The 27,930-nt window shown below is 47.3% G+C and overlaps 1 protein-coding gene and 1 pseudogene across 3 annotated transcripts; both read left to right on the top strand.

Moving 5' to 3' along the window:
• The first annotated feature begins 828 nt into the window (after positions 1-828).
• On the top strand, positions 829-27,930 carry DCAF4 (DDB1 and CUL4 associated factor 4). Of its 3 annotated transcripts, none has more exons than XM_036432333.2 (14): positions 829-955; positions 7,900-7,996; positions 11,525-11,625; positions 12,043-12,200; positions 12,937-13,019; positions 14,455-14,557; positions 15,938-16,081; positions 16,931-16,980; positions 20,879-20,958; positions 23,275-23,370; positions 23,476-23,573; positions 24,793-24,966; positions 25,188-25,302; positions 26,929-27,930. In XM_036432333.2, exons 2-14 carry the CDS (start codon positions 7,908-7,910, stop codon positions 27,120-27,122), a joined length of 1,485 nt encoding a protein of 494 aa, XP_036288226.1. In that variant the 5' UTR covers positions 829-955; positions 7,900-7,907; the 3' UTR covers positions 27,123-27,930. The 3 variants fall into 3 exon arrangements, with proteins under 3 accessions (XP_036288226.1, XP_036288209.1, XP_036288251.2); XM_036432316.2 differs by having other exon boundaries at positions 23,272-23,370; XM_036432358.2 differs by lacking the exons at positions 829-955; positions 7,900-7,996; positions 11,525-11,625; ... (1 more) ...; positions 12,937-13,019; positions 14,455-14,557 and adding an exon at positions 15,834-15,852 and having other exon boundaries at positions 23,272-23,370.
• Positions 3,055-6,013, top strand: LOC118715714 (annotated as a pseudogene).

The raw sequence follows: 27,930 nt of genomic DNA, 5'->3' as shown, positions 1-27,930 counted from the left end.
TCTTAGCTGTGGTGTTTTAAAATTCTTCATTGCCTCAGGTGTGGCCTGTGACATTTTTGGAAGAAAAAAACAAAAGAATTGGTCAAGAAGATAAGAACTGAAGCAAATTATGAAAAGTAATATTTTATTTAACAATGATCAATAAATTATATAGAAAATCACAATAAGGTTATATAGAAAAAAAAAAAGAAATCAAGGCACAGAAAGGGAAGAGACTCGCCCTCTGTCACACAGCGAGCAGGAAACAGAACTAAACCTAGAAGAGAGGCCTTCTGACTGCAGTTTGGGGCAATCTCCTCCGCACCTTGGAGCTATGCGGACCTCGGATTAGCAGCCTCAGCCTCCTGCTGTCACTGCTGAAGACAACACCACCTGTTCACCCCCTCCTTTTTCCCCTCCCTCATCGCAGAGCCTCCTTCGCCCTTCCCACAACACAATCCTTCCTCCTCCCCAAGTCTCAGTTCTCTCCGAGAGGCGAGAGAACTTCCACGGGCTGGATCAACGGGCTGCTGACGAACAGAGAAGGTAGCCGGCGCTGCCCAACCCTCTGGAGACGGCAGCCTGCAGCTTCTGGGTTTCCAGCGCAGCCTCCAGCCCCGCCCCTGCCCGGCCCCGCTCCGCCCACTAGCGTCGTGCCCCGCCCACTAGCGTCATGCCCCGCCCCCAAACGCGCCGGTTCCAATCACGCCAGCGAACACGCGGCCACTCCGCCAGCCTCGGGCGGAGCCGAACCCCCAGGCCCCGCTCCCTCCGTAGGATCCACCCAATTGGCGTAGACAGTCAGAAGCCTTGTCCAATGACAAGGAAGGGGCGCCCGCCACTGCCCTATCCGCTGCGAGAGCACGAAAACGGACGCCGCTAATTGGTGGACGCTGGGTCTTGGTCTTTCCGGGTCCCTCCACGCCTCGCCACTACTGGTGCGGAGCCTGGGCCCGAGAGCGAGCCGTCTAATCCAGTGAGTCTTTGCCGGCGGCGGTGGCCGTTGGGTCGGTCCAGGGGCTGCTGCTGCCCCCTGGACGGAGCTCGGGATGGGGCTGGGGCGTGCAGGGATGGGGAGGGCAGGGAGGGGAGGAGCCGAGCACGTGGGTCGCCGGCCTGACCGTGGCGTGGGTGGGTGGATGGGAGCTGGGCGGGCGCGCCCGGGTGTGCGGGGTTCTTGGACCGGAGGAGCCCGGTTTGCCCCATCCGATCGGTGCCGCAGCCGCAGACGCGGTGGGGGTTGGACTCGAGTGTCGCTGCTCAGGGTCGGACCTGAAGGAGCGGTCGTCTAAACCCGATGCCCGAAGGTGCCACCCCATACCTGCCCGCGGCCGGTCTGCGTTTCCCCTGAAAATTGAGGTTGCGGTTAGCGGGTTCCGGCAGGTCAGGATCACAGCTCTGGCAGGCCCAGCGCTCCCAGGCCCCGGTGCTGGGCGCCGGGAAGTTTTCCGCTCCCCGGGCCTGGGATGTGGGAGAGGGTACCTTTGTCAGACCCAGTCAGAGGCCCATTGAGATTGTCACTTGCCTGAGGTTAACGCACGCCCTGGACCTGGACCAGAAGCAGAGGAGCTTGGACCAGGCGGGTCCCGGTGGATCCACGGCCAGGGGGCAGAGCCGGGGTACCAGCCTCAGGATGAGGCCTGGAGCAAACTCAGTGGAGGCAGGGCGGAGGCTGAGTCCCCGGCAAGGGGCCCCGGGCAGCCCCTGGAGGTGGGGCAGGGCGCTGCGCTGGGAGTCTGACTCTGTCCCTGCAGATGCTGGCTGAATGGAAGTAGAAGCAGGAAGTCGTGGAGCCCAGGGTTGAACCCACACTTTCGGGGTTACCTACCGAGTGTGTCCGCGGGAAAGCCAATCTTTTCCTCGTCGGTACTTGCGTGACCAGAAAGCCTTATGTCTCCTCCACTTTATCTGAGAAACTGTGATACACCCTTCCCCTGGATGGGTGTGGAGACTTTGTCTTGTAAATCAGACAGCCAGAAGGAAAGGAAACGTGTGTGATAACTTTCTGGAGGAAACAAACAAAATTCCGAAGCCCCAGACTCCCATTTTAAATAATGGTGAAAATTGTAGTTGGGCCTCCTGGTGGTCACCAAGCCCCGGGCGCCAGACGGGCAGGGCTACAGTACTTAGCCCTAGCCCTCTCAGCCTGTTTCCTCAATTGTGCAATTAAAAAAAAATACCTGTCCTAACCGGTTTGGCTCAGTAGATAGAAGGGTCCTGTGGACTGAAGGGTTCCAGGTTTGATTCTGGTCAAGGGCATGTACCTTGGTGGTGGGCATATCCCCAGTAGGGGGCGTGCAAGAGGCAGCTGATGGATGTTTCTAACTATTCCTCTCCCTTCCTCTCTGTAAAAAAAAATCAATAAAATATATATTTTTAAAAAATACCCACTCAGGGTGAGCACACATTTTGTATTCTGCTCCATAAACCGATGGCATCAGCATTTCCATATTACAGTCCAGTGGTCTCTATGATCTTAATTCTCCTGTTGTTGGATATTTAGGATTTTTTTTCCCCTCTGAAAGTAGATTTTTATTGGGACCCTTGCCAACACAGTTCCACAAAAATTTCATCCCCCTCCAAATCATTGTTTTTAAATGGTATCATTGTTTCATTTTATTTGTTTACTTTTAAAATCTTTATTGTTGAAAGTATTACGTATGTCCCCCTATCACCCTCCATTGACCTCCCCTACCCCACCCCACCCTCCACCACCACTCCAAGCTCTCACCTCCCGATTGTCTGTGTCCATGGGTTATGCATGTAGGCATAGAGTTCATTGGTTGACTCCCCAGCTTCCCCTCTGAGGTCTGTTCGATGCTTCTATATCTCTGGATCTATTTTTCCCCCATCAGTTTATGTTGTTCATTAAATTATTTAGGATGTTTCTTTAAATATTATAGTACTGCTGTATTCAATCTTCGTTTTTGAGGTAGAATTTACTTTTTGAAAGTGTACAGTTTGTCGTATATTAGAAAGGTTGTGTGACCATCACGTGATATCTCTTATTTCAGAACACTTTCATCACCCTAAAAAGAAACCATGTGACCCCAAATAGGTCCCAGGCGCCCAGCCCCCAGCCCTGTGCTAGGCAGGGTGTGGGGGCCCTGCTGCCTGGGCTGCCCCGCCTGAAGGCGTAGGTGGGGCAAGTAGAGCCTCTGGCTCACGTTGAATTTCAGCCTCCGGAGAGTTCTGGGCCTACCTCTGGGTAGAGTGAGGGGACCAAGGTGTCCCTGAGGCGAGCAGCCAGCAAGGAGGCTGACTGCAACCTTTTGTGGCCTAGCACCGCCCCCACCCACAAGCCTTAAGGTTCCTGGGTCTGGGATTTTTCTGGGCCTACACCTTCCGGATTTTTCAGGCAAGCCCAAAATGGTGTCTTGGGGCAAAGACCCCATTTATCCAGAAACCTGTGAAACGCTCACAACACAAGCACTAGCACTTTGGAATGCGGAGCCAAATCTTTGCCACTCCTGTGCAGAAAGCTGCCAGAGTGCGAGACAAATCCAATCTCTGGGTGAATGAGATCCATGAATAGATCTCTAGAGAGACCCCAAATTTGAAGCAGGTTCTGAAAAACTGTTCAGATCTTTTCAACAAATGAAGGTTGAAACTTCAGGATTATCAAAAAGCGGAGGTTGAAAGACTTGCAACCAAAAGTTGAACTTTGGAAAGCTCATTGGAACCATTGTAAAAAACGAAATGGGATGACCGCAAAGCAACATTAGCAGTAAGGAATGGAGAAGCTAGGCAGACAAGTCAGCAAACGGATGGACGTGTTTCCTATTACAGAGAGCTACAGTGGATGCTACCCAAACAACTCTCCTCTGGAGAAACTATCGGTAGGTTTAAAAAGCAGATACAGGATATAAAGAATATATTTTCAGAATTTATCACTACTGAAATGCTTTTCATAGAAAACTTTAGAAGTATACTCTGCTGTCTACCAAAATATACAAAGGATTGATGAGGAAGAAGATTTAGAGGTTTTTCAGAAGCTCTACCGTGTTTCCCCAAAAATAAGACATCCTCTGAAAATAAGACCTACTTACAGGTTTCTTTCTGAGTGAAATATAAGACATCCCCCCGAAAATATGCCCCCCCCCCCAGGCTAAACATGAGAGATTTGGTCCACTGATTCTGAAAGAAATAGAGTCACAAGAAATTCACCAGGAAATTCAGGAATTGGATTGTTATGAAGATGTTCCAGAAGATGATATGATTGTCATTGAATAAATGAGTAAATTCTTGATACTGTAGGATTCACAGTTTGTTTGGTTTGTGTTGACAACTACCATACTACCGTACCATATACAGGTAATAAATTTCCTTTATTTTCATTTAACAATAAATGTGTACCATATTCTTCTTCTTCATGGAAAAATAAAGACATCCCCTGAAAATAAGACCTAGCGCATTTTTGGGAGCAAAAATTAATATAAGACACTGTCTTATTTTCGGGGAAACAGGGTAGGTATCTGCCAGATTCTCCATCTTGTTTAGATATTGTAAGAGCAAATTCAAAGTTGCCTTTTCAGAGATTGATGTAAGCTAAGAGTGTCTCAGGACAGGTGTCCATCTGTCAACTAAGAAAGGATCAACAAGCAGAAGATGAGTTAGATGTTAAAGAAGAAATTAATTTCCCTAAGTACATTTCTTTTCCCCCTTTCATCTTAAAATAACTCAGAACCCAGGATTACTATATTTAAAACTATACTGGCTTGCTATGTTAAGCCTCAAAATGAAATGGGACTGAAAATAGAGAAAATTAAAGGAAATTTATGCTGACTGAAAATTAAGGTTTTAAAAATATTACACACCTAGGCATTTCAAACTCCTATCTGGTAACATGTGATCTTTTTGTATGAACACTCACCCCCTTGGATTTCAAGGTACTTCATATTAATGCCCTGTGCCTGGCTGCGAGTGCTATGATAAGTAGTAAGTAGGCAACAGAATCTAAAAGATCTGCCAATTCCACTTAGCTTCTTTTAGGTTGACTCCAGAAAAAGATCTCATCAAGTCATTCTGTAAAATGTAAATTCTATTTCATGAAACTAAGTAAAAAGGTGTTTTCCATTTTTAAGCTTTTACTGAAACAAAGTATCATTTGATCTGTAAATTTACAGTGTGGACCAAACAGAATAAAGGAAATAGGATACCAATAGATCTGTGTTTTACAAATGCATGAAGCATAAGTTTTAGTTTAATTAATTTCAGAGAGATAGAAGCATCAATGATGAGAGGGAATCATTGATCGGCCACCTACTGCGCGCGCGCGCGCACACACACACACACACACACACACACACACACACACACACTTCCCCGTCCCGTACTGTGGATCGAGCCCACAACCCGGGCATGTACCCTTCACCAGAATCAAACCGGGACCCCTCAGCCCGCAGGCCAACGCTCCATCTGCTGAGCCAGACCGGTCAGGGCAGTGCTACAGCTTTTGAAAAGCTAGTAATCTGGTGGAATCTAAGAAAGCCTAAGTGCACATAGACTATCATACATTATGTAAAATTCTATAAAAATTTTATCAAGCTACCACTTAGTTAATAAGGTATAACCTTTCCCTTAGTCTCTTATTCTTGGAAGTATAAAACAATTTAATCAGCACTTATTATCTCATTTGGGATAACTCGAAAGAACAATTCTTCATAACAAAAATGGACTTTCAAGAAGCTTAAAAAAAAAAAAAAAAAAGACATATCAGTTAGTCTCATTCTCTGCCTCTCCCTCCACCTTAGCCCCTATAATGTGTGTGTGTGTGTCTGGATTTGCCTATTCTGGAGATTTCATATACATTGAATCTTTCAATTTTATGTCTGACTTCTTTCACTTAGCATATATTTTCAGAGTTCATCCTTGTGTCATATACTTCTTTCTTTTTATGGCCAAATAACATTCTGTTGTGTGGTGATGCCACATTTTTATGCATTCATCAGCTGATGGAAATATGGGCTGTTGCCACTTTTAGGCAATTATGATTAATGCCGCTATGAATGTTACTCTCAAAATTTTTGTGTGACCACGTGTTTTCATTTCTTCTGGGTTTTGCTGGCTGATATAGTAACTACATTGAACCTTTTGAGGAACTGCAAAACTTTCTGAAGTGGTGGCAGTATTTTACATTCCCACTAGCAAATCAAGAAATTTGTTATAGAATTGTGAAATGTTTGGTTAAGTACCATACTAGTTAAATTTCTCTTTCTTTCTATAAAAATAACCCCAACTCACAATCATAGGTTGACACGGAAGTGGGTGAGTAAATGCTGAATTCTGGAATGTAAGTCCAGGCTTGAGGCGCTCTGTTTGATGCTAACAGGCACTCTCAACTCAAAAGTAGAAGTTGGAGGCCCACATGGCTCAGTGGTCGAGCGTTAACCTGTGAGCTAGGAGGTCACTGATTCCCAGTCATGGCATATACTAGGTTGCTGGCTAGATCACCATTAGGGGGTGGACAAGAGGCAGCTGATCAATGATTTTCTTTCATCATTGATATTTTTCTCTCTCTCCCTTCTCTGAAATATATATATTGAATACGTATATATTTTTAAATTATTGTTGTTATTTATTTTTAAGTATAAGTTGGGAAATGGAAACTTTTATTCTTTGATTACATTCAACCCATCCCCCCCCAATTTTGTTATGGCATTTAAATGTGTTTTAAATGTATTAGGTAAGATGTCATCAGTGTCTCCAGTGAGTGGAGAGAAAAAAATCCCCAGGTGTTGAGAAAGCCTGAAACTTACAGCAATTGGTCCTTGGACCACAATTTAGTCTTTTTATAAAAATGAATGTGATTCCTATTGCAAAAACTTGTGATATTTTGATGATTGAGTGATAGATCAGGTTATAAAAGATAAGATTTTTAAAAGCCACTTGAAATAATTATGGCAATGTCAGTGTTACTAAGAAGTGCTTTCATCTCATTCCTCTAAAAAAAAAAAAAAGCTTGTTTACATCCTTCCTTTCAACTGCTAGTGTATGCTGGATGCTAAAACACTCTTTCGAAAGCATTCTGAGAAGTCATACACACTAGCCCCCAACTAATTATGTCCACAATTTTCCCTGCTCATCAATACTAAACTGTTCTCTGCAAACAGGATGTGTATAGATTGAAGGGAAAGTGTGTGCTCTGGTATTGTCTGGTAAGAAGAAAAAAGCACAATTTAAAAGAGACCTCATGTCAGGCTCAAACTATTGTCTTAAAGTAATTGTGAGTCTGTCAACAACTCACTGGGACCCAGGGATCAGCGGTTAGCAGCTTGTCAGGCCAGGTGTCAGCTGTGAGGTAGGAGAACTCAGCCAGCAAAGTGGCTTCAGACACATTGGATTTTATCGGTGTCTCCACCTGGAGGGCAGCCTTTTACAGATGAGGCTTGGGATGGCGGCTTTGATGACAGCCAGGTAGGGCTTGGTTGTAAGCATGAAGGAACTATCAAGAAGTGAACATAGCCGAAACCGGTTTGGCTCAATGGATAGAGCGTCGGCTTGGGGACTGAAAGGTCCCGGGTTCGATTCTGGTCAAGGGCATGTACCTTGGTTGCGGGCATATCCCCAGTAGGGGGTGTGCAAGAGGCAGCTGATCGATGACACTCTCTCATCGATGTTTCTGACTCTATCTCTCTCCCTTCCTCTCTGTACAAAATCAATAAAATATATTTTAAAAATTAAAAAAGAAAGAGAAAGAAAAAAAAAAGAAGTGAACATAGTGGGGGTAAGAGATCAACCGAAGGATTTGTTTTGTATGCATGCATATAACATAACCAATGGACACAGGACACTGTGGGGAAGGCCTGTGCCAAGGGGTAGGGGAGGCCAGGGGAAGGTTAATGGGGGAAAAGGAAGAAGTGAACAGAAAAGTACATGCACCCACATGTTTGTATGTAATTTTTCTTTTTTCTCATATAGGAGCAGAAATGCATAAAAGCGGCTGGAAAAGTAGAAGACATGGAAGAAGGAGCCAGCGGCAGAACCCTAGACTCAGACAACACAGCCCTAACGAGAGGCAAGTGCTGTTCCCCAGTGCCATTCAGTATTGTCCAGCACCCTCCCGTGCACATGGGTCACGGGGCGTTTGGTCAAAATGCAGAGTCCGAGGTGGGGCCCAGCGAGAGTCTGCACTCTAACGAGCTCCCAGGGGATGCTGCTGCTGCGGGTCAGCTTGGAGCAGTGAGGAGAGATGGCCACTCTTTGTTCTCAGAGTGACCATGGCTTCCGGCCAGAGCGTTAGCCATGAGCTTAGCGTAGACTTTATCTGAGGCTACTGAAGGAGAGTTGCTTCTCCATTTTATAGACTCCCTCTCTCTTTTCCTGTCTTTTTTTTTCTTTTTCTTTTTTTCCACCCAATGAAAATAGCATTCTGGAAATGTAATTAATTCAGTAAATCCTGAGAAAGAAGCTATATATACACATATATAAAATATAGTATTTAAAAACACAAAAAGGCATAAAGAATAGTACAATGAATGTGTACCTTCCACCCAGCTTAAAAAATAAAGCCTAGTCGAATCCGATTTGGCTCAATGGATAGAGCGTCGGTCTGCGGACTGTAAAGTTCCGGGTTCAGTTCCGGTCAAGGGCATGTACATTGGTTGCAGGCACATTCCCAGTGGTGGGTTGTGGGGGAGGCAGCTGGTCAATGATTCTCTTTCATCGATGTTTCTGGCTCTCTATTCCTCTCTTTAAATAAAATAAAATAAAAATAAAGCCTAGTCAATACTTAGTTGAAATCCCAATATAAACATTTTCCTCTCTACTTATTTTTTAAATATATTTTATTAATTTCAGAGAGGAAGGGAGAGGGAGGGAGAGAGAAACATCAATAATGAGAGGGAATCGTATATCAGCCACTCTACTTATTTTACTGCGTGAAGGAAATACAAGCAATCTAGTTTCAGAACAAGATTCCCCATCGCCTCATGGCAGGAGAGGACACCTCTCACAGTCAGGGTTGCTGGTGTGACTTCTAGCCATAAGAAGTCTGCACAGCCCCTACCTCACCAAGGGACATTTCTGCCAATTTTAAAACTTCCATACTCCAGACCTTTCAAAATGGACAGATTTCTAGTTATAAGGTGTCAAAGGCCATGATGCTTCTTTAGACCAGCTTAAACCAAACAATAAAAAAAAGCATCCAAATGTTGTGGAATGGCCTGGCTGGAGTGGCTCAGCAATTGAGCATCAGCCTAGGAACTAAGAGGTCATTAGTTTGATTCCTGATCCGGGCACATGCAGGAGGCAGCCAAATCGGTTATGTTTCTCTCTTATTGATGTTTCTGTCTCTCTATCCTTCTCCCTTTCTCTCTCTACAAAAAATCAATAAAAACATATTTTTAAAAAATGTTGTGCCAAAACCAGTTTGGCTCAGTGGATAGAGCATCGGCCTGAGGACTGAAGGGTCCCAGGTTCGATTCCGGTCAAGGGCATGTACCTTGGTTGTGGGCACATCCTCAGTAGGGGGGGTGCAGGAGGCAGCTGATCGATGTTTCTAGCTCTCTATCCCTCTCCCTTCCTCTCTGTGAAAAATCAATAAAAATACACAGGAACAAGGGCTTTGAAATTAAGAAGTCTGAGTTTGCACACTGCTTTTCCCTATGGGCAAGTTACTTAATCACTGAGTTGCTCTTGTACAGTCCTTCACTTGTGAACTTAACAATAAGGTATATAAAGCCCCTATCGGGCTGCCCGTCTCTGGGTAGGCCCCCCGTAAGGCATGGGCCTCATTAGGTGCAGAATATTACTCTAAGCCAGAGTCCCAGGCTGGACCAGTATTGTAGCAAGATCAGGGCAGTGCCCAGTGTTTGTATGTTTTGAAAGGAGAACCGTGGATACTTTTGTGGCCCAGGCCTTCCCATAGAGCACGGTGCGGAGTACAGTGTGATCTGTGCAGGAGTCTCAGCTCAGCTTTGGCCGAGTTGTGTGGAAACACTCTGAACAGCCACCTTCTGGGCTCCCTGTAGAAAGCATGGAGCAGCAGTCCTTGGACTAGAAATACAGACATTTGTCATGACACTTAATCCTCCTTTCCTCCTGCTGCTGATCACAGATGAGTTTCCTGATCACCGGAAGCTCTGAGCCATAAAAAGGGAGAATAAATTTTCCCTGAAACCATGCTTCGTTAGTATTTATAGACAAAAGAGAAAGTTCTTTCATTCCTTCCACCTCGTTTTGCAATTTGTGCTCCTTTTGGTGTGCAGGGAGAGGGGAAGTTCCTGATTTTAAAGAGGATTCTAAAATTAGGTCTTTTGCACTATCATTATATCCTTTAGCCTATAATTACCATGGAAGCTGCTTGTAGCTTTGCAAAATGAGTGTTTAAACCATGGCTCTATCTTAGTGTTACTGAGCAAATCACCTCTGTGTCCTGAACCCCACTTTCTCCATCTATAAGGTTGGGTTGCCAAGTACAATTTAAACTCTATTGCTGGATCCAGTAAAGAATGAAATTCACCTGCCCTTGTAACTGCTGTTGAGCTGACAAATGAGCCCAGCTGGTAGAATTCTTTTTTGTTGTTTTGTTTGTTTAAAGCACATGTGTCAAACACAAGGCCCGTGGGCCAAATCCGTCCCGCCAGGCCTTGCAATGTGGCCCGCACCGCGCTGTCATCACTGCACTCCGCTGCGTTTCCATCACAATGACAGTTTATGACTGTTCAGTAAACCATTCGGCCCGCGAAATAGGCTAGATTTGAAATTTTGGCCCCTTCTCTGATTGAGTTCGACACCCCTAGTTTAAAGTATTAAACATGTCTCCCCTTTCCCTGATTGACCTCCCTCACCCACACTACTCCTGCCCCCAGGACATGCCCCCACCGCCCAGTATCTGTGTCCATTGGTTATGCTAATATGCATGCATACAGGTCCTTTGGTTGATTTCTTACCCCAACCCCCAACCTCCCCTGCCTTCTCTCTGAGGTTGGACTGTATTCAGTGCTACCTTGTCTCTGGATCTATTTTTGTTCATCAGTTTATGTTGTTCATTATATCCCACATATGAGTGAGATCATGTGATATTTATCTTTCTCCGACTGGCTTATTTCACTTAGCATAATGCTCTCCAGGTCCATTCATGCTGTTGCAAATGGTAAAAGTTCCTTCTTATTTATAGCGGCATAGTATTCCACTGTGTAGATGTGGATTTTTAATCCACTCATCTGCTGACGGGCACTTAGGCTGTTTCCAAATCTTAGCTATTATAAATTGTGCTGCTGTGAACATAAGGATGCATGGTAGAATTCTTATTGGCAAAGATTTCTGGTCTTTTCATCTGGATAATTCTTAAAAAAAACCTCGTGAAGTGCTCAAGTGAGGAGATGAGAAAAGGAATGACACGCATCCTCTTACGGATGAGAGACAAAACCTTGCTCTAACAGGTGTATTTGCAATAGGTAAACTACTTTTAAGGAAAAGCGGGGTTAATGCTTCCCAAGTAATGGAAGGTGAGAGGGCCAGGGGTGAAGGCTGTGGACCCCACAGTCAGAGAATGACTGGGTCTCCAGCCCCTCACTGCAAGTTACCATGGTTGTGTCGACAGGTGTAACTCAGGGGCAGAGCAGAGCCCACAGGATTCCGACCATGACGATGAGGAGGTCCCGTCGACCTCGTCCAGCTCGGCCGGGAGTTCTTCTGCGCCAGGTAAGGCAGTCTGCTGGTGAGGACTCCCCTGGCCCTGCCCACAGGGAGAGATGAAACCTCGTCCTGACCGGTCAACTGGTTATGTCTGTTCGGGCCGCCCTTCCTCCTGGGTGTCTGCACTTGCACGTGGCTGAACTCCGTGTGTGTCACCAACCAGCTCATTCGGGCTTAGAGGAGATTCTGGGAGCAAACGGGAACGGTAAAGGGAGGAACTGGGTACGCCAAGAACTGTGATCCTGAGGCAAACAGCGCCCCCAGCCCTGAACTGGGCCCAGGACGGTGACTGACGATGCTAGCCCACCTCCCGCCCCTTAGAAAAGACAGGCAGCTGTGAGGGGGGTGGGCAGGCTCCGGGCTCCTTTCTAGATGGGTCGGGTCGCAGTATTTTAAGTTGGATTTTATTTCTTTTGGCTAAAGATCTACCAGGGTATTACTTTGACCCCGAAAAGAATCGGTACTTCCGCTTGCTCCCTGGACACAACAACTGCAACCCCCTCACGAGGGAGGGCATCGAGCAGAAGGCAATGGAGCTCAAAAGGCTGCAGCTGCTGGAGGAAGAGGACAGGCCGACCAAGGTGGGCTCCACGCCCCGGGGGCTGCTGGGCCCGCACTCCTGCCAGCCCGCGGCCACGGCTGGAGGCAGGCGCCCATTCAGCGCCCCTGCACACCCGCTTAGTGCACCTTGGGAGTGTGGCGGTGACTTTTCCCTGGCAGGAACCTGACGAAAAGAAGAACAACAAGCGAGCAGTCTCCTCCCACTCCACTTGCCCAATTTACAAGTTTCATCAGTAATTCTAACATCTGTCCTTCCCTGGGGGAATCTTGAAAAGCAGCATGATACAGTAACTGTATATTTTGAATAGAAAACCAGCGTACATGGTTTGGATATGAGGGTTTCTTAAATCCCTTCTGGGGATTGGATGCCAGGACATTTGGATGGCTATGTGGCAACAGAATGGGAAATCTGGGCCCCCGGGTCACCATAGGTGGACTGGCAAGCCCGATGCAGACCTGAGTGTCGAGGGCCGTTCCTGCACTCACTAGCTTTGTAGCTTCTCCCCAAGGATAGCTTGACTGGGGGCTTGGACAGAGGCACTGGGCAGACCTTCCAGTCACACATTCTTGCTTGTGATATGCTTTTCCTCTTGCCATGATTGGAAACTAGCCAAGGAGACAATCGAATTTATAGCATATAATTTCTGCCAATTTACCACCTTTTTCTTCATTGCATCCTATGGAACTAAAAAATATTTTGTTATTTTATAACATAAAACTTCACTGAATCTATCTTCTTGTTGTTTTTTAATTTAGAAAATAACCAGGATGGGATTTAATGCCACTTCCTTATTACAAAAAAGCAAGCTGGGTTTTCTCAATGCCACCAGTTATTGCCGGTAAGTCAGTGCCTCGTGTTTTCTTCATGAGTATTCTTTTTTATTTTTTTTAAATATATTTTATTGATTTTTTTTACAGAGAGGAAGGGAGAGGGATAGAGTTAGAAACGTTGATGAGAGAGAACATCGATCAGCTGCCTCCCACACCCCTCCCTCCCCCCACTGAGGATGTGCCTGCAACCAAGGTACATGCCCTCGACTGGAATCGAACCTGGGACATCTCAGTCTGGGGCCGGCGCTCCATCCACTGAACCAAACTGGTTTTGGCACTCACGAGTATTCTTTTTGTTTTTTATTCCCATGGCCCAAGAACCCAGTCAGGAGACCACATAGCTGCTCTGAGAGGAGTCCTCACAATTGAAGCTCACAGCCTGCCGCCTACTGCCGAACCCGCCCTGAGAGAATCACCCCTAGAGCACGGGCAGGCTTTTGCAGGCCCGAGAGAGGCGAGGGGGCCTAGGCAGAGAAATCGGGCAGGAATGTCTCAGGATGTTTTCTCTGTTACTTATAAATCATGTTTAGTTTAGTAGTAGGTCTTATAACTTCATTCCTGTGAGATTTCTGCTTCCTTTTCTCTCTACCTAATAAGTTACAAAACATGGAATATTAAATAGATGTATGTGCACTAAACTTAACTACTTGTGATTCCTGATACAATTCTAACTAAAGCCCTATGAGATAGGTAGATAACTGCCTTTCGTTTCTAGAAGAGACCAAAGCTCAGAGCGATTTTTCTCAAAGTAAAGCCAGAAAGGATGGGATCTGTCTGACACCCAGACCTGAGCTCCTCACCCTGTGTTCCGCTGCCTCCCACTGTGTGTGGACAGGTGGAGAGACACCATGAGTTTGGGTGATTTATCGGGGACACAGCTCTCATTTGGGAGCGAGGCTGCCTTCCGTGGAGGCCAGCCATGCAGGAGGTGTGAGGCAAGGCAGGTAGGAACATGCCTCTCCTCCATTTCCCTAAAAGAGATAAATATCTATATAGATAAAAAGACCAGTTCCTTGCCCTAAAACATGCTTTCTCCTTTGTGGAGAGGTAGCATGACGTGGAGGGAAAGAGGCAGTAAGATGGGCGGCCGCATGCCTGGGCTCTTCCCATGAGCTGGGTGTGTGCCTCTCGGTGTGTTTCATTTCTCAGGCACCTTCTCTTGGTCTCCAGAGAAAGAGTCATACCAGATGGTCCAAAAACAGATTCCTGTAGTTCTAACTTTCTCCGACCCTGTGAATGGGCCGCTCCTTCCTTTGCTTTAGTTTTTCTGAGAGTTCTAAAATTAGATTTATTTGGGATCTTGCTCATTTCCATTGCTGAGAAATAACAGGGCCAACATGGTGAGGTGGTCTTAGGATGTGAGGCAGGGAAGAAGCTCTGAATCTTCCTCATGGGTGTCTAGGTGTGGCGCCCATGCCCTCCCCGCCCTCTTTCCCCCTCCAGGTTAGCCCATGAGCTGCGAGTGAGCTGCATGCAGAGGAAGAAGGTTCAGATTCACAGCTCCGATCCCTCCGCTCTGGCCAGCGACCGATTTAACCTCATAATGGTGAGTGGGAGGGGCCACCTGTGATGCCAGGGGTGTTGCTGCCATGCCTGACACTTTATGGCCTAGCATTGGCTCCCATCACACCCTGCTGTGTAGATGCCGGTTGCATAAAAGCTTGTGTCCACTAGTTTTTATAGTTTCAACAGGCATCTGCAGGTGCCCAACTGGCAAGGAAGGTCATGGTGACCATTGTCACCCCTGCTATAGCTCTCTCATTGACATGAGATTCGGGGCCCACCTCACATTGACTGAGAACCACCAGAAGGGTACACAGTGGTTCGGGCAGGATTTGGTGGCCAGCCCTAGCGCTCCAGTGTCCTCAGTAGCAACAGCAGGTTACTCCCTTGCTTGCTATTCTGACCTGAGTAGCAGGGGCCTGTAAGCCTGTGAACCTTGGCCTGCACACCCACTACCATCATGCCATTTACAAGGAGCAAAAATCTCTTGCTGAAACTGGTTTGGCTCAGTGGATAGAGCGTCGGCCTGCGGACTGAAAGGTCCCAGGTTCGATTCCGGTCAAGGGCATGTGCCTTGGTTATGGGCACATCTCCAGTAGGGGGTGTGCAGGAGGCGGCTGATCGATGTTTCTCCCTCATCGATGTTTCTAACTCTCTATCCCTCTCTGTAAAAAAATCAATAAAATATATATTTTTAAAAAATCTCTTGGTTAGACCCGGGCTGGAAGCCAGGGCCAACTACTTGAGTCCAGGGTCCAGGGAAATGTTGGCAGAGGATCCACTGCAAACAGAAGGAGCCAAACTGCTCAGGTAGACTGGGGATTCGAGGTCACATAGAGCAAGCCCTGTCTTGCCTGGAGGCCTAGGGAAGACCCAGGAACGTGAGAGAGACATACAAAACAGAGCTTCGCCCAGCCATTACGGCTCAGTGGTTGAATGTCTGCCTATGAACCAGGAGGTCAAGGTTCGATTCCCCATCAGGGCACATGCCTGGGTTGCAGGCTCACTCCCTTGCGTGCAGGAGGCAGCCCATCAATGACTCTTATAATTTATGTTTCTATCCCTCCCTCTCTGAAATCAATAAAAATATATATATTTTTAAAAAGAGCCTCAGCCTGATGATCTCCTAACAGGACTAGGGGCTGAAGCTGCAGAATTGACCCTTGACATCTTACCCCAGGAGACCTCGATAGCACAGCCCTTCCTCGTACAGGTTTCAGGGGCCAGGACTCATTCCCCCCGGATGTGTTTGGGGAGACACTTGACCCGAATACTTTCTTGGAGTGAGTTCCCCTCAGGTCATCTCTGTGCTCCCTCATGGACAGGAGCTCTCAGCTGGTGAATATGCAGAGACAGGGGTTGGATAGATGAGCAGATGGTGTTAGGCCTGCGAAGTCACCTCCAGGCCGCTTTCCCCTTCCAGGCGGACACCAACAGTGACCGGCTCTTCACAGTGAATGACGTCAAGGTGGGAGGCTCCAAGTACGGCATCATCAGCCTGCGCGGTCTGAAGCCCCCCACGCTCAGGGTGCATATGCATGAAAACCTCTACTTCACCAACCGGAAGGTACTCCACCCGCCCCTGTAGCTTTGCAGCCCACTTGCCTTTTGGCCCAGGGGCACTGCAATGGTTAGCCGAATTCGGAGGAGAGAGAGCTTTGGGAAGAAGCCAGCGCTCTGTTACCTCATTTCCCCAAGGGAGAAACGGAGTTGTAGATCTTGAGAACCCCTGGAGGAAGAAGAGGGTCCCGGGAGTTTCTTGTCTGTTAAGAGAAAAGAATTCAGAGGTGGGAAGACTTGCAGTGGTGCTTCTTTAGCTGGTCGTACGGACCTTCTCTTCAGAAGGATTGAGTTGGTTCGAAGGAGCCCACGTAAGGGACACAGTTCCTGGGAGGTGGGCTGTAGTAGCCTGGCAGAGGGTCCTCCCAGAGGATCTGGACGATGTGGGAGCATTCAGCCAGCCCATGGCTAACGCTGAGGTTTACGTACATGTGGAAAGCTTGATATCTGAGGGGCAACCTTTAAACTGCAGTGGGTGACAACTGCATTTGTAAGAAGCTGTGGCTTTCTGTTCTTTGGGATATGAGCCACAAGATAGGAAAATGGTTTCTGGGTAAAGTGAGATACAGTAGCCTTCAGAGTTAGGTTTGCTTCCTGTCGTTGAAGAGAAGTCATCCTTGCCCTACAGGGTTTACCAGATGTCTCCCTGTGAGGCCCATGCTGACACTGGAGGACTAAGGCCTGGAGCTACCTCCTCCCTGTCCCCCTTTAAGGCTCTATGTGCTAGGACAAAAGCTTCCCTGTTCTCAGGATGCTTGTTCCAGCCCCTTTTAAAGAGAAGATCTATCCCCACAAGTTACTCCATGGGGTGGTGGTCAGACCAATCTTTCCGTCGTGCTATGTGCTTCCTCTCCAGGTGAACTCTGTGTGTTGGGCCTCGCTGAACCACCAGGATTCTCATATTCTGTATCCTTTGGCAGGTGAAGAGGTTTGGTGGGCAGGCCACGCCCTATTGTGGACAGGCATCCATGGGGTTTGTAAAGTCGTATCTTAGAAGTCAGAAGTCTGGACTATTCTGCACAAACTTCATTCTTTCAGAAAGAGCAATGCACATGGTAGAAGACAAGGATTCCCATGGTGCTCAGGGAAGTAGTTGAGGTCCTGGGGTGACTTTGAGGTCACTATGAACTTTAGCAGAGGAATAAAGCAGAAAGGAGCAGTAAAATCTTGGGAAGGAACCCCTGATCCTCCTGAAGCAGAGGTAGGAGCAAGAGCTGCAGTTGTCCCAAGGTGGGGTGGGCCTCCTCGGGGAAAGGGAAGGCTGAGGCAGGCATCAGAGAAAGCGGGTTCCTTTGGCATGGGGCATGGGCCTGTAGGCTCTGGACCTAGGGTCTCTGCAGAGATGGCCTTCTTTGGAGCACTCTTCATTCTAGTCTCTGTCTTCCCAGAGAGCCATCAGGGCTTCTTTGCTAGGAGCACAGCAGTGCAAGGTCAGGGTAGCTGGGCCCTTCGTCTAGGGTCCCAGGGGTTTCTCGATGCATAGGACAATTGTCCGACATGTGATTCACAGAAGAGTATTGTTTGACCCCAAGCAAAACCATATGTTAACAAGTCTTGTCTTCAATCATTTCCATAATAAAAATAAATGAGTTATTAAAAGGATGACCACTGGTACCCAACACACACTTCATGAGTTGCCATGTGGTTAACAGTTAACATCTGTGAATGCACTTAGCACAGTGCAGGGCACATGTGGGTCCTCAACAAATGCTGGCTGAATCGGAACCTATTTTTTTTTTTTTTAATAAATATATTTTGATTTTTTACAGAGAGGAAGGGAGAGAGATAGAGAGCTAGAAACGTCGATGAGAGAGAGTCATCGACCAGCTGCCTCCTGCTCACCCCCTACCGGGGATGTGCCCGCAACCAATGTACATGCCCTTGACCGGAATCGAACCCGGGACCTTTCATTCCGCAGACCGACCCTCTACCGCTGAGCCAAATCGGTTTCGGCCGGAACCTATTTAAACCTGAGGGTTTCAGCCACAGTGACTAAAAGTGCATGTGTAAGGACTTTTCCCCCATATCCTTGCCATCCACACTAGAGATACTTACCACCTAAGGCAGCATGATCTGCACGCATCAGACAGACAAAAATGTTGCTTGATTGCTTTGCAAATATTTACATTTTTTGATGAGGTGTGTGTGTGTTCATTCTACCAACATCTACTGAGCATATACAAAACCTGTGCAAAGTGCTGGAGGTGGGCAGCTCCACAGGAGTCTGTGTAGTGATGTCTCTGTTGCAGCTGGATGTAAGAGGGATGCAGGTATTGGGATGCGTGGAAAGGAGGGGCCAGTGCTCCATCAGAAGAAAGAGTCAGGAGATCGTGCACATGGGTATCCATGACGTCTCTGGCTAAGGGGGGTCTTGCAAGACTGAATCCTCAGGGATGTGCGATGCCCATAGAAGTCTGTGATCATGGAGTCATTTCTTATACAGGCTGACGACGGTGAGACCTCAGATAGAAAGCTGTTACAGTATTAGTAGGCAGTGGAGAGGGAGTGAGTGATGAGCAGGAGTGGAGGAGAGGCACAAGTCTCAGAGGCTTGGGATCCAGGCCAGGCAGTGTTGGTGTTTGGAAGAGTCCAAAGAAGGAACTCCATGAGTGATGGTGTGGAGACCAAGGAGTGTGTAGTTAGAAATTGTGCTGCATGACCCCAGGGCAGGCCTGGAGGGTGTTCATCAGATTCAGAAGCTAGGGCTCATTGGAGACCTTGGAGAGAACATTTACTGGGAAGGTGTCAAACCTGGATCTTAGTGAGTTGAAGAGTGAAAGAAAGGCAAGGAGTGGGGATACATGAAGGTTCTGATTGAGAGAAATTAGACTGGGAAGGTAACGGGAGAGGGACCAAATCAGTCAGAAGATGGTACAGTAGAAAAGTAGGCAATGAATATAGAGACAGTTCAGAAGGGAAACCCACAACTAATCAGATGAATCAGTACACCCAGTTGTAGTTAGGGAAATGTGAATTTAATTAATGGGAAGGCATTTTTTACCCATTCAGAGAAACACAAATTTTCAAGCTCTGATACTGCCAAGATTTGACAGATAAGGAGAATGGGGAACAATGCTGGATAAGTGCATTGATATAACCACTTTAGGTTGGAAGTTGGAGACACAAGAACCTTAAAACCCCACAGGCCTATCCATTCTAGGTATAGACATAGGAGCAGCTTCCAGGCTGCAGGTCATGGCCTGTCAGTGGGCTACAGAAAGAATTGGTGAGCAGCATATTTTAAGTGAAACAGACTAGAAAATATGACAGTTTCATACTTAGTAAGGGCAATTCCTATATGATAAAACCCTAATATGCAAATCGACTGAACAGTAGTTGCTATGATGCACACTGACCACCAGGGGGAAGACACTTAGTGCAGGAACTGCCCCCTGGTAGTCAGTACACTCCCACATGAGGATTACCACTCGGCCAGAAGGCTGGCAAGCGCAGTCTGGGGCAGTAGTAAGGAGCAGCGAGCTGAGCGGTAAGAAGAGCAAGCAGGTGGGTAGTGTGAGGCAAGAAGTCTTGGACTGGGCCAAAACCGGTTTGGCTCAGTGGATAGAGCATCGGCCTGCGGACTGAAAAGTCCTGGGTTTGATTCTGGTCAAGGACGTGTACCTTGGTTGCGGGCACCTCTCCAGTGGGGGGTGTGCAGGAGGCAGCTGATCGATGTTTCTCTCTCATCGATGTTTCTAACACTCTATCCCTCTTCCTTTCTCTAAAAAAAACCAATAAAATATATTAAAAAACAAAGAAGTCCTGGACTGTGAGTGGGATGTCCAACTGCCAGCTTAAGCCCACTCCCAGGAGCCAGCCTAAGCCAGCAGTCAGACATCCCCTGAGGGCTCCTGGACTGCGAGAGGGTGCAGGCCAGCCTGAGAGGCATCTCCACACACACACACACCAGTGCACAGATTTCTTGCACTGGGCCTCTAGTATTTTATGAAACTCTTGTTTCAAATATTTGTGTGTATATAGCATGTAGTACTGTAAAATTAAATTCTTATTCTGGGATTAAGAAACACTGCCTTAGAAAAGGCTCCCACACATGGCCCTGGGAGACAGGAAGGCACTCATTCCAGCAGCAGAGCAAAAAGAGAAACAACAGCCTAGGTGCCCAGCAGAAGACGAACAAATCAGTTGTGATGCATTTATACAAAGAATGGTGTAAGTGAAGGAACTGGGGCTATAAACCCCAACACTGATAAATCTAGAAGACAGTGGACATTGATCTGTGTGATACTGCTTACATAGGTTTTCAAAACCGTGACAGTTCTTTTTTTAAAAAAAAAATTTTTTTTTTTCTTAAAAAATAACAAACCTTTGTGTCGAGGGCTGACTTTCAATAGATCGCAGCGAGGGAGCTGCTCTGCTACGTACGAAACCCGACCCAGAAGCAGGTCGTCTGCGAATGGTTTAGCGCCGGGTTCCCCACGAACGTGCGTTGCGTGAAGGGCGTGGGGGCGGCCCCCTTTCCGGCCGCTCCCATGACAGTTCTATCGCTCATGGACAAATATGCTGTGGCAATGTAGCATGGCCTAGAACTTGGACCAATTTTAGAAGAGTGATTCTGGGTGAGGGAAAAGGGAGAATGGGCTAGGGAGGGGTCAAAGAGGACTTTTAGCTGGGTCTGTGACATTTTTTTCCTTTAAAAACATCTGAAACTCAATAAGGAAAGTGTGAATGTGTTAAATCTGGCTTTACGGGTATTATTTTTGTAATTTCTTGAAGGGTACTAATGTCCATTCTCCTCCCAGAGGAGAGCTTGTACTTGACTGTTCGTCCTTAACAGAGTTTCCAGGCTGTGCCTCATGGGAATCGCAGAGACTCCGGGCTGTGCCACCCTGCTCCCAGCGTCACTGTTCGTCAATAGTCATCCAGGTACCGGCCCTCCCCTTTTTGGTAAGGGGGTGCTGTGACAGGTCTGTCCTCGCCTCCCAGAGGCTACTGCCAACAACGCCAGAGCTCCTTGGCGAAGGACTGGACAAGAAGGGGTGGGAACCACAGGCTGAGTGAACCAGTTGGAGCTTGCAGGATGGGGACAGCAAACACCTGTGGGGAGCCCGTAAACCTGATCCAGGATTTATACTGGAAGCATGTGCATCTTCCTTTTTATTTATTTTATTTATTTTTTAATATATTTTATTGATTTTTTTACAAAGAGGAAGGGAGAGAGCCAGAAACGTCGATGAGAGAGAATCATCGATCAGCCGCCTCCTGCACATCCCCCACTGGGGATGTGCCCACAACCAATGTACATGCCCTTGACCGAATCGAACCCAGGACCTTTCAGTCTGCAGACCGACGCTCTACCACTGAGCCAAACCGGTTTTGGCTGCATCTTCCTTTTTAAAAAAGATTTTCAGATAGAAGTAGAAACATCAGGGATGAAAGAGAATCATTGATTGGTTGCCTCCTACAGGTACCCTACTGGAGGTTGAGCCAGCAAAACCAGGCAAGTGCCCTGACCAGGCCTCCAACTTACATTGGACAATGTCCAGCTGTTTGAGCCACACCTACCAGGGATGCATTGACATCTTTACATATCTCCTTCTTTTGGGTCATTTTAGGAGCCCAAACAGTTAAAAGTATGTGTAATCAATTCAAGAAATCAAAACATTTATTTGAGCTCCTGGTACAGATCATTCACAAAGGTGTGACCCGCTGGTGTTATCAGGGATATTTACATTCTCTGGATGAAGGCAGTTCAGAATTCTGGACTTCTTCCTGGCAGCATTCTGAAAATTAAGTTTCTAATCTTTCAGAGAATTAGGATCAATTAGACAAGGGTCAGGCCTCTAAGAGTACAGGCTTCAGGCAGGCTAGCACGAATCCCAACTTGAACAGATTGCTTTAAACTCTGTAGAGTGAAGAGGTTACATGGAGTCGTACATGAAGTCACATACACTTAGCCCAGTGCCTGGCATTTCGTTAACAGCTAATGTATGGAGCAGGTATTAGCACCATTTATAGATGAAGAAACAGCCAAGAGAAGTTCAGAATTTGCCTTTAAAACTAACCTGTGGCCTGATCCGTGTGGGTCAGGTTGAGGGTCAGTCACGGTTTGAATCCTGGTGAGGGCACATGCCCCCCGGGTTATGGGGTCAATCCCACAAAACCTCATCCTGGGTTCTCGGGGGCCCCTGGTTCAAAGTGGCTATTGTGAGGATGAATATATAAATCTTTCTGACGTCCGGGAGAAGTGGTAAAAGAGACTAAGCTATCGGAGAGGCAATGTAGTGTCTCAAGATAAGAGGGCTTCAATCTCGGATCATATTAGATGTGCATGTCAAGCAAAACATGTTTTTTTGTTGTTGCTGTTTTTTGTGTGTTTTTTTTAAATATATATTTTATTGATTTTTTAGAGAGGAAGAGAGAGGGATAGTTAGAAACATTGATGGGAGAGAATCATCGATCAGCTGCCTCTTGCACACCCCCCACTGGGGATGTGCCCGCAACCAAGGTACATGCCCTTGACCGGAATCAAACCTGGGACCCTTCAGTCCGCAGGCCGATGCTCTGTCCACTAAGCCAAACCAGTTTCAGCAAATAAAACATGTTTTAAATAAACTCTTTTATATATTTTTTTTAAATATATTTTATTGATTTTTGTACAGAGAGGAAGGGAGAGAGATAGAGAGTTAGAAACATCGATGAGAGAGAGTCATCGATCAGCTGCCTCTTGCACACCCCCTACTGGGGATATGCCCGCAACCAAGGTACATGCCCTTGACCGGAATCGAACCTGGGACCTTTCAGTCCGCAGGCGGACGCTCTATCCATTGAGCCAAACCGGTCCTGGCAAAACTCTTTTATTGATAAAACATACATAATGGGCACAAATCTTAAGTATACAGTTTAATGAGTTTTCACAAGGTAAATATAGCCACCACCCAGGTTAAGAAACAGAATTTCCAGTACCCTCCCAATTACCACTTCCCTAAAGGGAACCACTATCCTGACTTCTAACCACAGTTTTTTATTGTTGATTTTTTAAAAATATATTTTTATTAATTTCAGAGAGGGAGAGAGAAACATCAATGATAAGAGAGAATCATTGCTCGGCTGCCTCCTGCACGCCCCTGAGCAGCTGTTCCTGGAGGTTTCCCAAATCAGGTGGTTCCTGGCATGGCAGCGTGAAGGGGAGGTCTGTCCCTCCAGGGCCACCATCTGTACACTCCCTGCTTCTCTCAGCAGGAGACCGGCCTGGCATGCTGTGCAGTTTCCGGATCCCTGGGGCCTGGTCCTGTGCATGGTCCTCAAACATCCAGGCAAATAACTGCTTCAGCACAGGTGAGCCGGCTGCCACCCATGCTCCCAGAGTAAAGGATGTTTCAGACCTTAAATCCCAGATTACAAGTGACACCTGTCTCTCCGCCTCATCTCTGTCTCCGTCAGGCTTGTCTCGGTGGGTGCTGGTGACCAACGTGGTGACGGGACACCGGCTGTCGTTTGGGACGAGCAGTGATGTCTTGGCCCAGCAGTTTGCTGTCATGGTTGGTGGGACTGGGAAGGGCCCAATACAGTTTCCCAAGAGTGGAAATTTTGCTGGGTTGAAATTGGATTTCCATGTAACCGACAGTCCTCATTCCCCCTTTACAGGGGAAAACGGCATCAGAAGGATTAAGGGTTTCTTAAATGTGTCTGCACTGAGTGAAAGCTGACTGATCTAGAAAGACCTGGTTAAACTGGCTTTAAACAACTTCGTGTTTATTTTATTTTTATTTTTTTAAATATATTTTATTGATTTTTTTACAGAGAGGAAAGGAGAGGGATAGAGAGCTAGAATCATCGATGAGAGAGAAACATCGACCAGCTGCCTCCTGCACACCCCCTATTGGGGATGTGCCTGCAACCAATGTACATGCCCTTGACCGGAATCGAACCTGGGACCTTTCAGTCCGCAGACCGACACTCTATCCACTGAGCCAAACCAGTTTCGGCAAACAACTTCCTGGGTTAAATGAACTGTTAGCAGTTCTTAAGTAGCACTTGGATTAGCCAATAGGACAAGCAGTTTTTTGTTTTTAATGTTTTATTAATTTTTTTTTTTTTCAAAGAGGAAGGGAGAGGAATAGAGATGTAAACATTGGTGAGAAAGAAACATCAGTAGGCTGTCTCCTGCACGCCCTCCCACGTCTAATGGGCAGGTGCCCTGACTGGGAATTGAACTGGAAACTTCTTGTTTCATGGGTCAATAATCAACCACTTAGCCACACCAGCCTGGTGTGGCAAGCAGGTTTTTTTAGTGTATAAATTCCCAGTTTATAGCCCTTAATGGTTTCATACACAGTTTTCAAGTTACACATTTTATAAATTTAAAAATAAAAATTCTAGTCTTACTGCATTTCAAAATTTTGTTCCACAGAAAATGCTGTCTCTCTTTAGAAATGTGGAGGCGGTAGTATGCCAATCTGCTTCCAGCAGTAAGAACAGAGTTCATTAATTCCGGTTTCTTCACACGATCTTGGTGGAGATAGGGCGCCGCCCAAGTGAAGTCTTAACAGTGGGAACGGCCTTCGCGGGACACATGGGGCCCAGTTCTCTGCTTTCCTAAGGGACCCTCCCAACTCCGCTGAGGCTCAGACTCTGACCAACCATACCCACACCTCTGATGCCAGAGCTGGGGTAGGGGAGGGGACGGAGGGCTGTGTTCTGGAGGGCGCACCCCGCCCAGCCTTAGCAGGAGGTACCACGCCATCCCTCTTTCCACAGACTCCTTTGTTGTTCAACGGCTGTCGCTCTGGGGAGATCTTTGCCATTGATATTCGATGTCGAAATCAAAGCAACAACTCGAAGGCCATTAGCCTGTTCCACGACAAATCGGTGACCTCTATGAAAATCCTGCAAGAAGAGCAGTGCCTGGTGGCATCCGACATGGCTGGAAAGGTAGAGTAGACTGCAGGCAGCTGCTTTGCTAGAGCCCAGTCTGGTCTAGACACGTCAGACTGGTTCTGGTGCTTTTGATGGAGCCTCGGCCTCAGGATTTTGAGGCTTAAATTTCTCTAACCGGAAGAGGTGTTTGGAGAGCCCCTGCCCTCCCTCATTCCTGGGGTTCACCAGTGTACCTGCTGCCCCTCCTTAGCGGTCCCTTGTGCTTCTTCCCTTAGATCAAGCTGTGGGACCTGCGGACCACGAAGTGTGTGACGCAGTACGAGGGCCACGTGAACGAGTACGCCCGCCTGCCCCTGCATGTGCACGAAGAAGAAGGAATCCTGGTGGCCGGTATGGGGCGGGGCAGCTGTTCATTCACCAAGTTCTGTCCTGGGCCCCCAGTGTCTGAAGCAGCTGAGGGAGACATTACTCTGACACTGAACATAGTAGTATAGGGTTGTGGACTGTTGGGATTGGGGAGACTAGCTGGGACAGCCCTTCGTTTCCACATCAGTGGACAAACATCCTCTCAGCAACGGGCAAGCTGGGTGCAGTAACAGCAGTTTGGGAGACTTGGATGTAGGGTTGACAACTGTTCCCCAGGTCAGCATTCGGTGTGACCTTATCGCATTATGCAACTTTCCCACCGAAAACCTGGGGCTCCCTCTTCTTTGAACTTGTGTTTGTTTCCAGAAGAGGATGCTGAGAAAGAAATTAAGGCCATTGCAAGGAAACTGATGCCTGGTCCCTTTAACTCCATCCCTTGGGATCCATGTAGAACAGGAAGCAGAGCTGCTTAGCCACCAAGCCCCATCGAAAGCAGTTACAAGATTATACTGTTTGTGGACGATAGAATATTCTGGTAGCTGGGAGTTTGGTGGTTTGACAAATGAAATAGTAGGCTCTTGACATTAAGGGATATATTCTCAGTCTTAGATCCTCAAGTTTGCTACTATTCCTACAGAAAGTACTTTTCCCTGAAACCTTTTTGTGGCTAAGAAGCATCACTTTATTAGAACTTTCTTACTCTTTACTAATGTCACCATCACCAGCAGTTAGCTTGCATTTTATTGTTTTTTTACAGAGAGGAAGGGAGATGGATAGAGGGTTAAAACCATCGACCAGCTGCCTCCTGCACACCCCCTCTTCCCCCACTGGGGATGTGCCCGAAACCAAGGTACATGCCCCTGACTGAAATCAAACCTGGGACCCTTGAGTCCGCAGGCAGATGCTCTATCCACTGAGCCAAACCAGTCAGGGAAACTTCCTTTTAAAGTCTTATTTTCTGTGGGTTTTCAGCCCACAAGAGTTCAGTGTTCTGGATAATATAGAGAAGAGAGACACCTTGTTGACAGGCAGATGTGGGTAGTGGACAAGTTGCAGTGATATGTGAACTGCGCTACCTGAATCTCCCCGCAGCCCAGGAGCAGCTGGCTGGCTGCCCTCTTCCTCTGGAGCTCTCCAGTCCGTACACCATGTGTCTGGGCCACCGGAGCCAATGGTGCTGGGGGCCGCGTTCCTCATCACTGAGCCCTGAAGACCGTGTGGTCTGAAAAACTAAGCCAGAAAGCTCTGGGGAGCATGGCCCCTAGTTTGTCCCCAGGTGTAGTGAAGGCGTTAGTTCTTCCTGTTTTAGAAACGGGAAATCGGTTGCATGTCATCAAGACCAGGTGGGCCGGGCTCCCTCTTGAACAGCCATTGACACCAAGAGAAGCACAGTGCCCACCCATTAGCCAGATACCCAGCGAGCCCTGCAGGGTGTCACAGCCAGTCAGGCACCTTGTCACTTGAATACATGCAACTAGTTATGTTTCTAGGGCTCCAGGGTGACCCATCACTTTTTCAGAAACTACATATTATCGGTAGAAACTCTCCATTTGAGGGTTTGTGTTCTGGCTGCCAGGGAGTCATGAGCAGCCGCGCACACGAGTTCTCTGCTCTCACTAACCTGCCCCGTGTCTGTCTCCCCTCTCCTAGTGGGCCAGGACTGCTACACGAGGATCTGGAGCCTCCGCGATGCCCACCTGCTCAGAACCATACCCTCCCCACATCCCACCTCCAGGACCAACATTCCCAGCGTGGCCTTCTCCTCTCGGTTTGGGGGCGTGCGGGGCGCCCCGGGGCTGCTCATGGCCGTCCAGCAGGACCTCTACTACTTCCCCTACAGCTAGTTCTGCAGAGCAGCCTGCAGGGATGTGGATTCCACTGAACGGAGTGAGACTAGCCATGCCTCTGCCATAATTGCTGTTTCCAGTGAAGGCATTTTAAATGGATGCTCTGTGCACAGATCCCATCCATCCAGCTGCTGGGGACGTGAAGGTGCTATGTTTTATGTGGAGACACTTTAGTAATGTTATGTCAGTTAAGCTGTGGGCTCAGAGAGCTTGAAAGTCCTTTTCATAAAAGGTACCTATTTCCTTTTGTTGAATTCCTTAAAATAGTCCCTTTCCCCTTTTATAAAACAAACATTACTTTTTCTAAGGGCTGAAGATTATCAATACCAAAAGCCCTTTCCAGAAGCCTAATGAGACGGTTAGGGTAGTCAGAGCCTGGATCCCAAAAAGACATGCATCTGTACTTGGTAACACCAGCTGGAGAGAAGGGGGCGAGAGAAGTCCTTTTTCTCAAGTTTCTACAGAAAGATTTGAGGCCAGAGTGTGCCCTTCTCACACTCAGTATCAGGAACAAATGTTAGACTCTCCTTTTCTTAATAATTCACAGGCATTGGACAGAAAGATGGATGGCTTTAGATGCCGGAGGATTTAAGCAGTCTTCGCAGGCCTTTTGTTGAGGCGTCCTCCTGTGTGAGACACAGCAGCTCCCGTTTCTCTCATGGCGACATGAATGTCAGATTCAAGGGCCCCATTTCAAAGAAAATAGGCTCTGGCTTTTTTACAGTCTAAGAAGAAGTTTGTGAGATGTTTATACCAAATGTTGAAGAGCATGTCTTTCTACCAAATAAACCAGAAAGAACCTTGG

This window comes from Pipistrellus kuhlii, unplaced genomic scaffold (assembly GCF_014108245.1).
Source record: "Pipistrellus kuhlii isolate mPipKuh1 unplaced genomic scaffold, mPipKuh1.p scaffold_m20_p_1, whole genome shotgun sequence".
NCBI lineage: Eukaryota > Metazoa > Chordata > Mammalia > Chiroptera > Vespertilionidae > Pipistrellus > Pipistrellus kuhlii.
The sequence above is the reverse complement of the archived record's forward strand: the minus strand, read 5'-3'. Positions and strand labels throughout refer to the sequence as shown.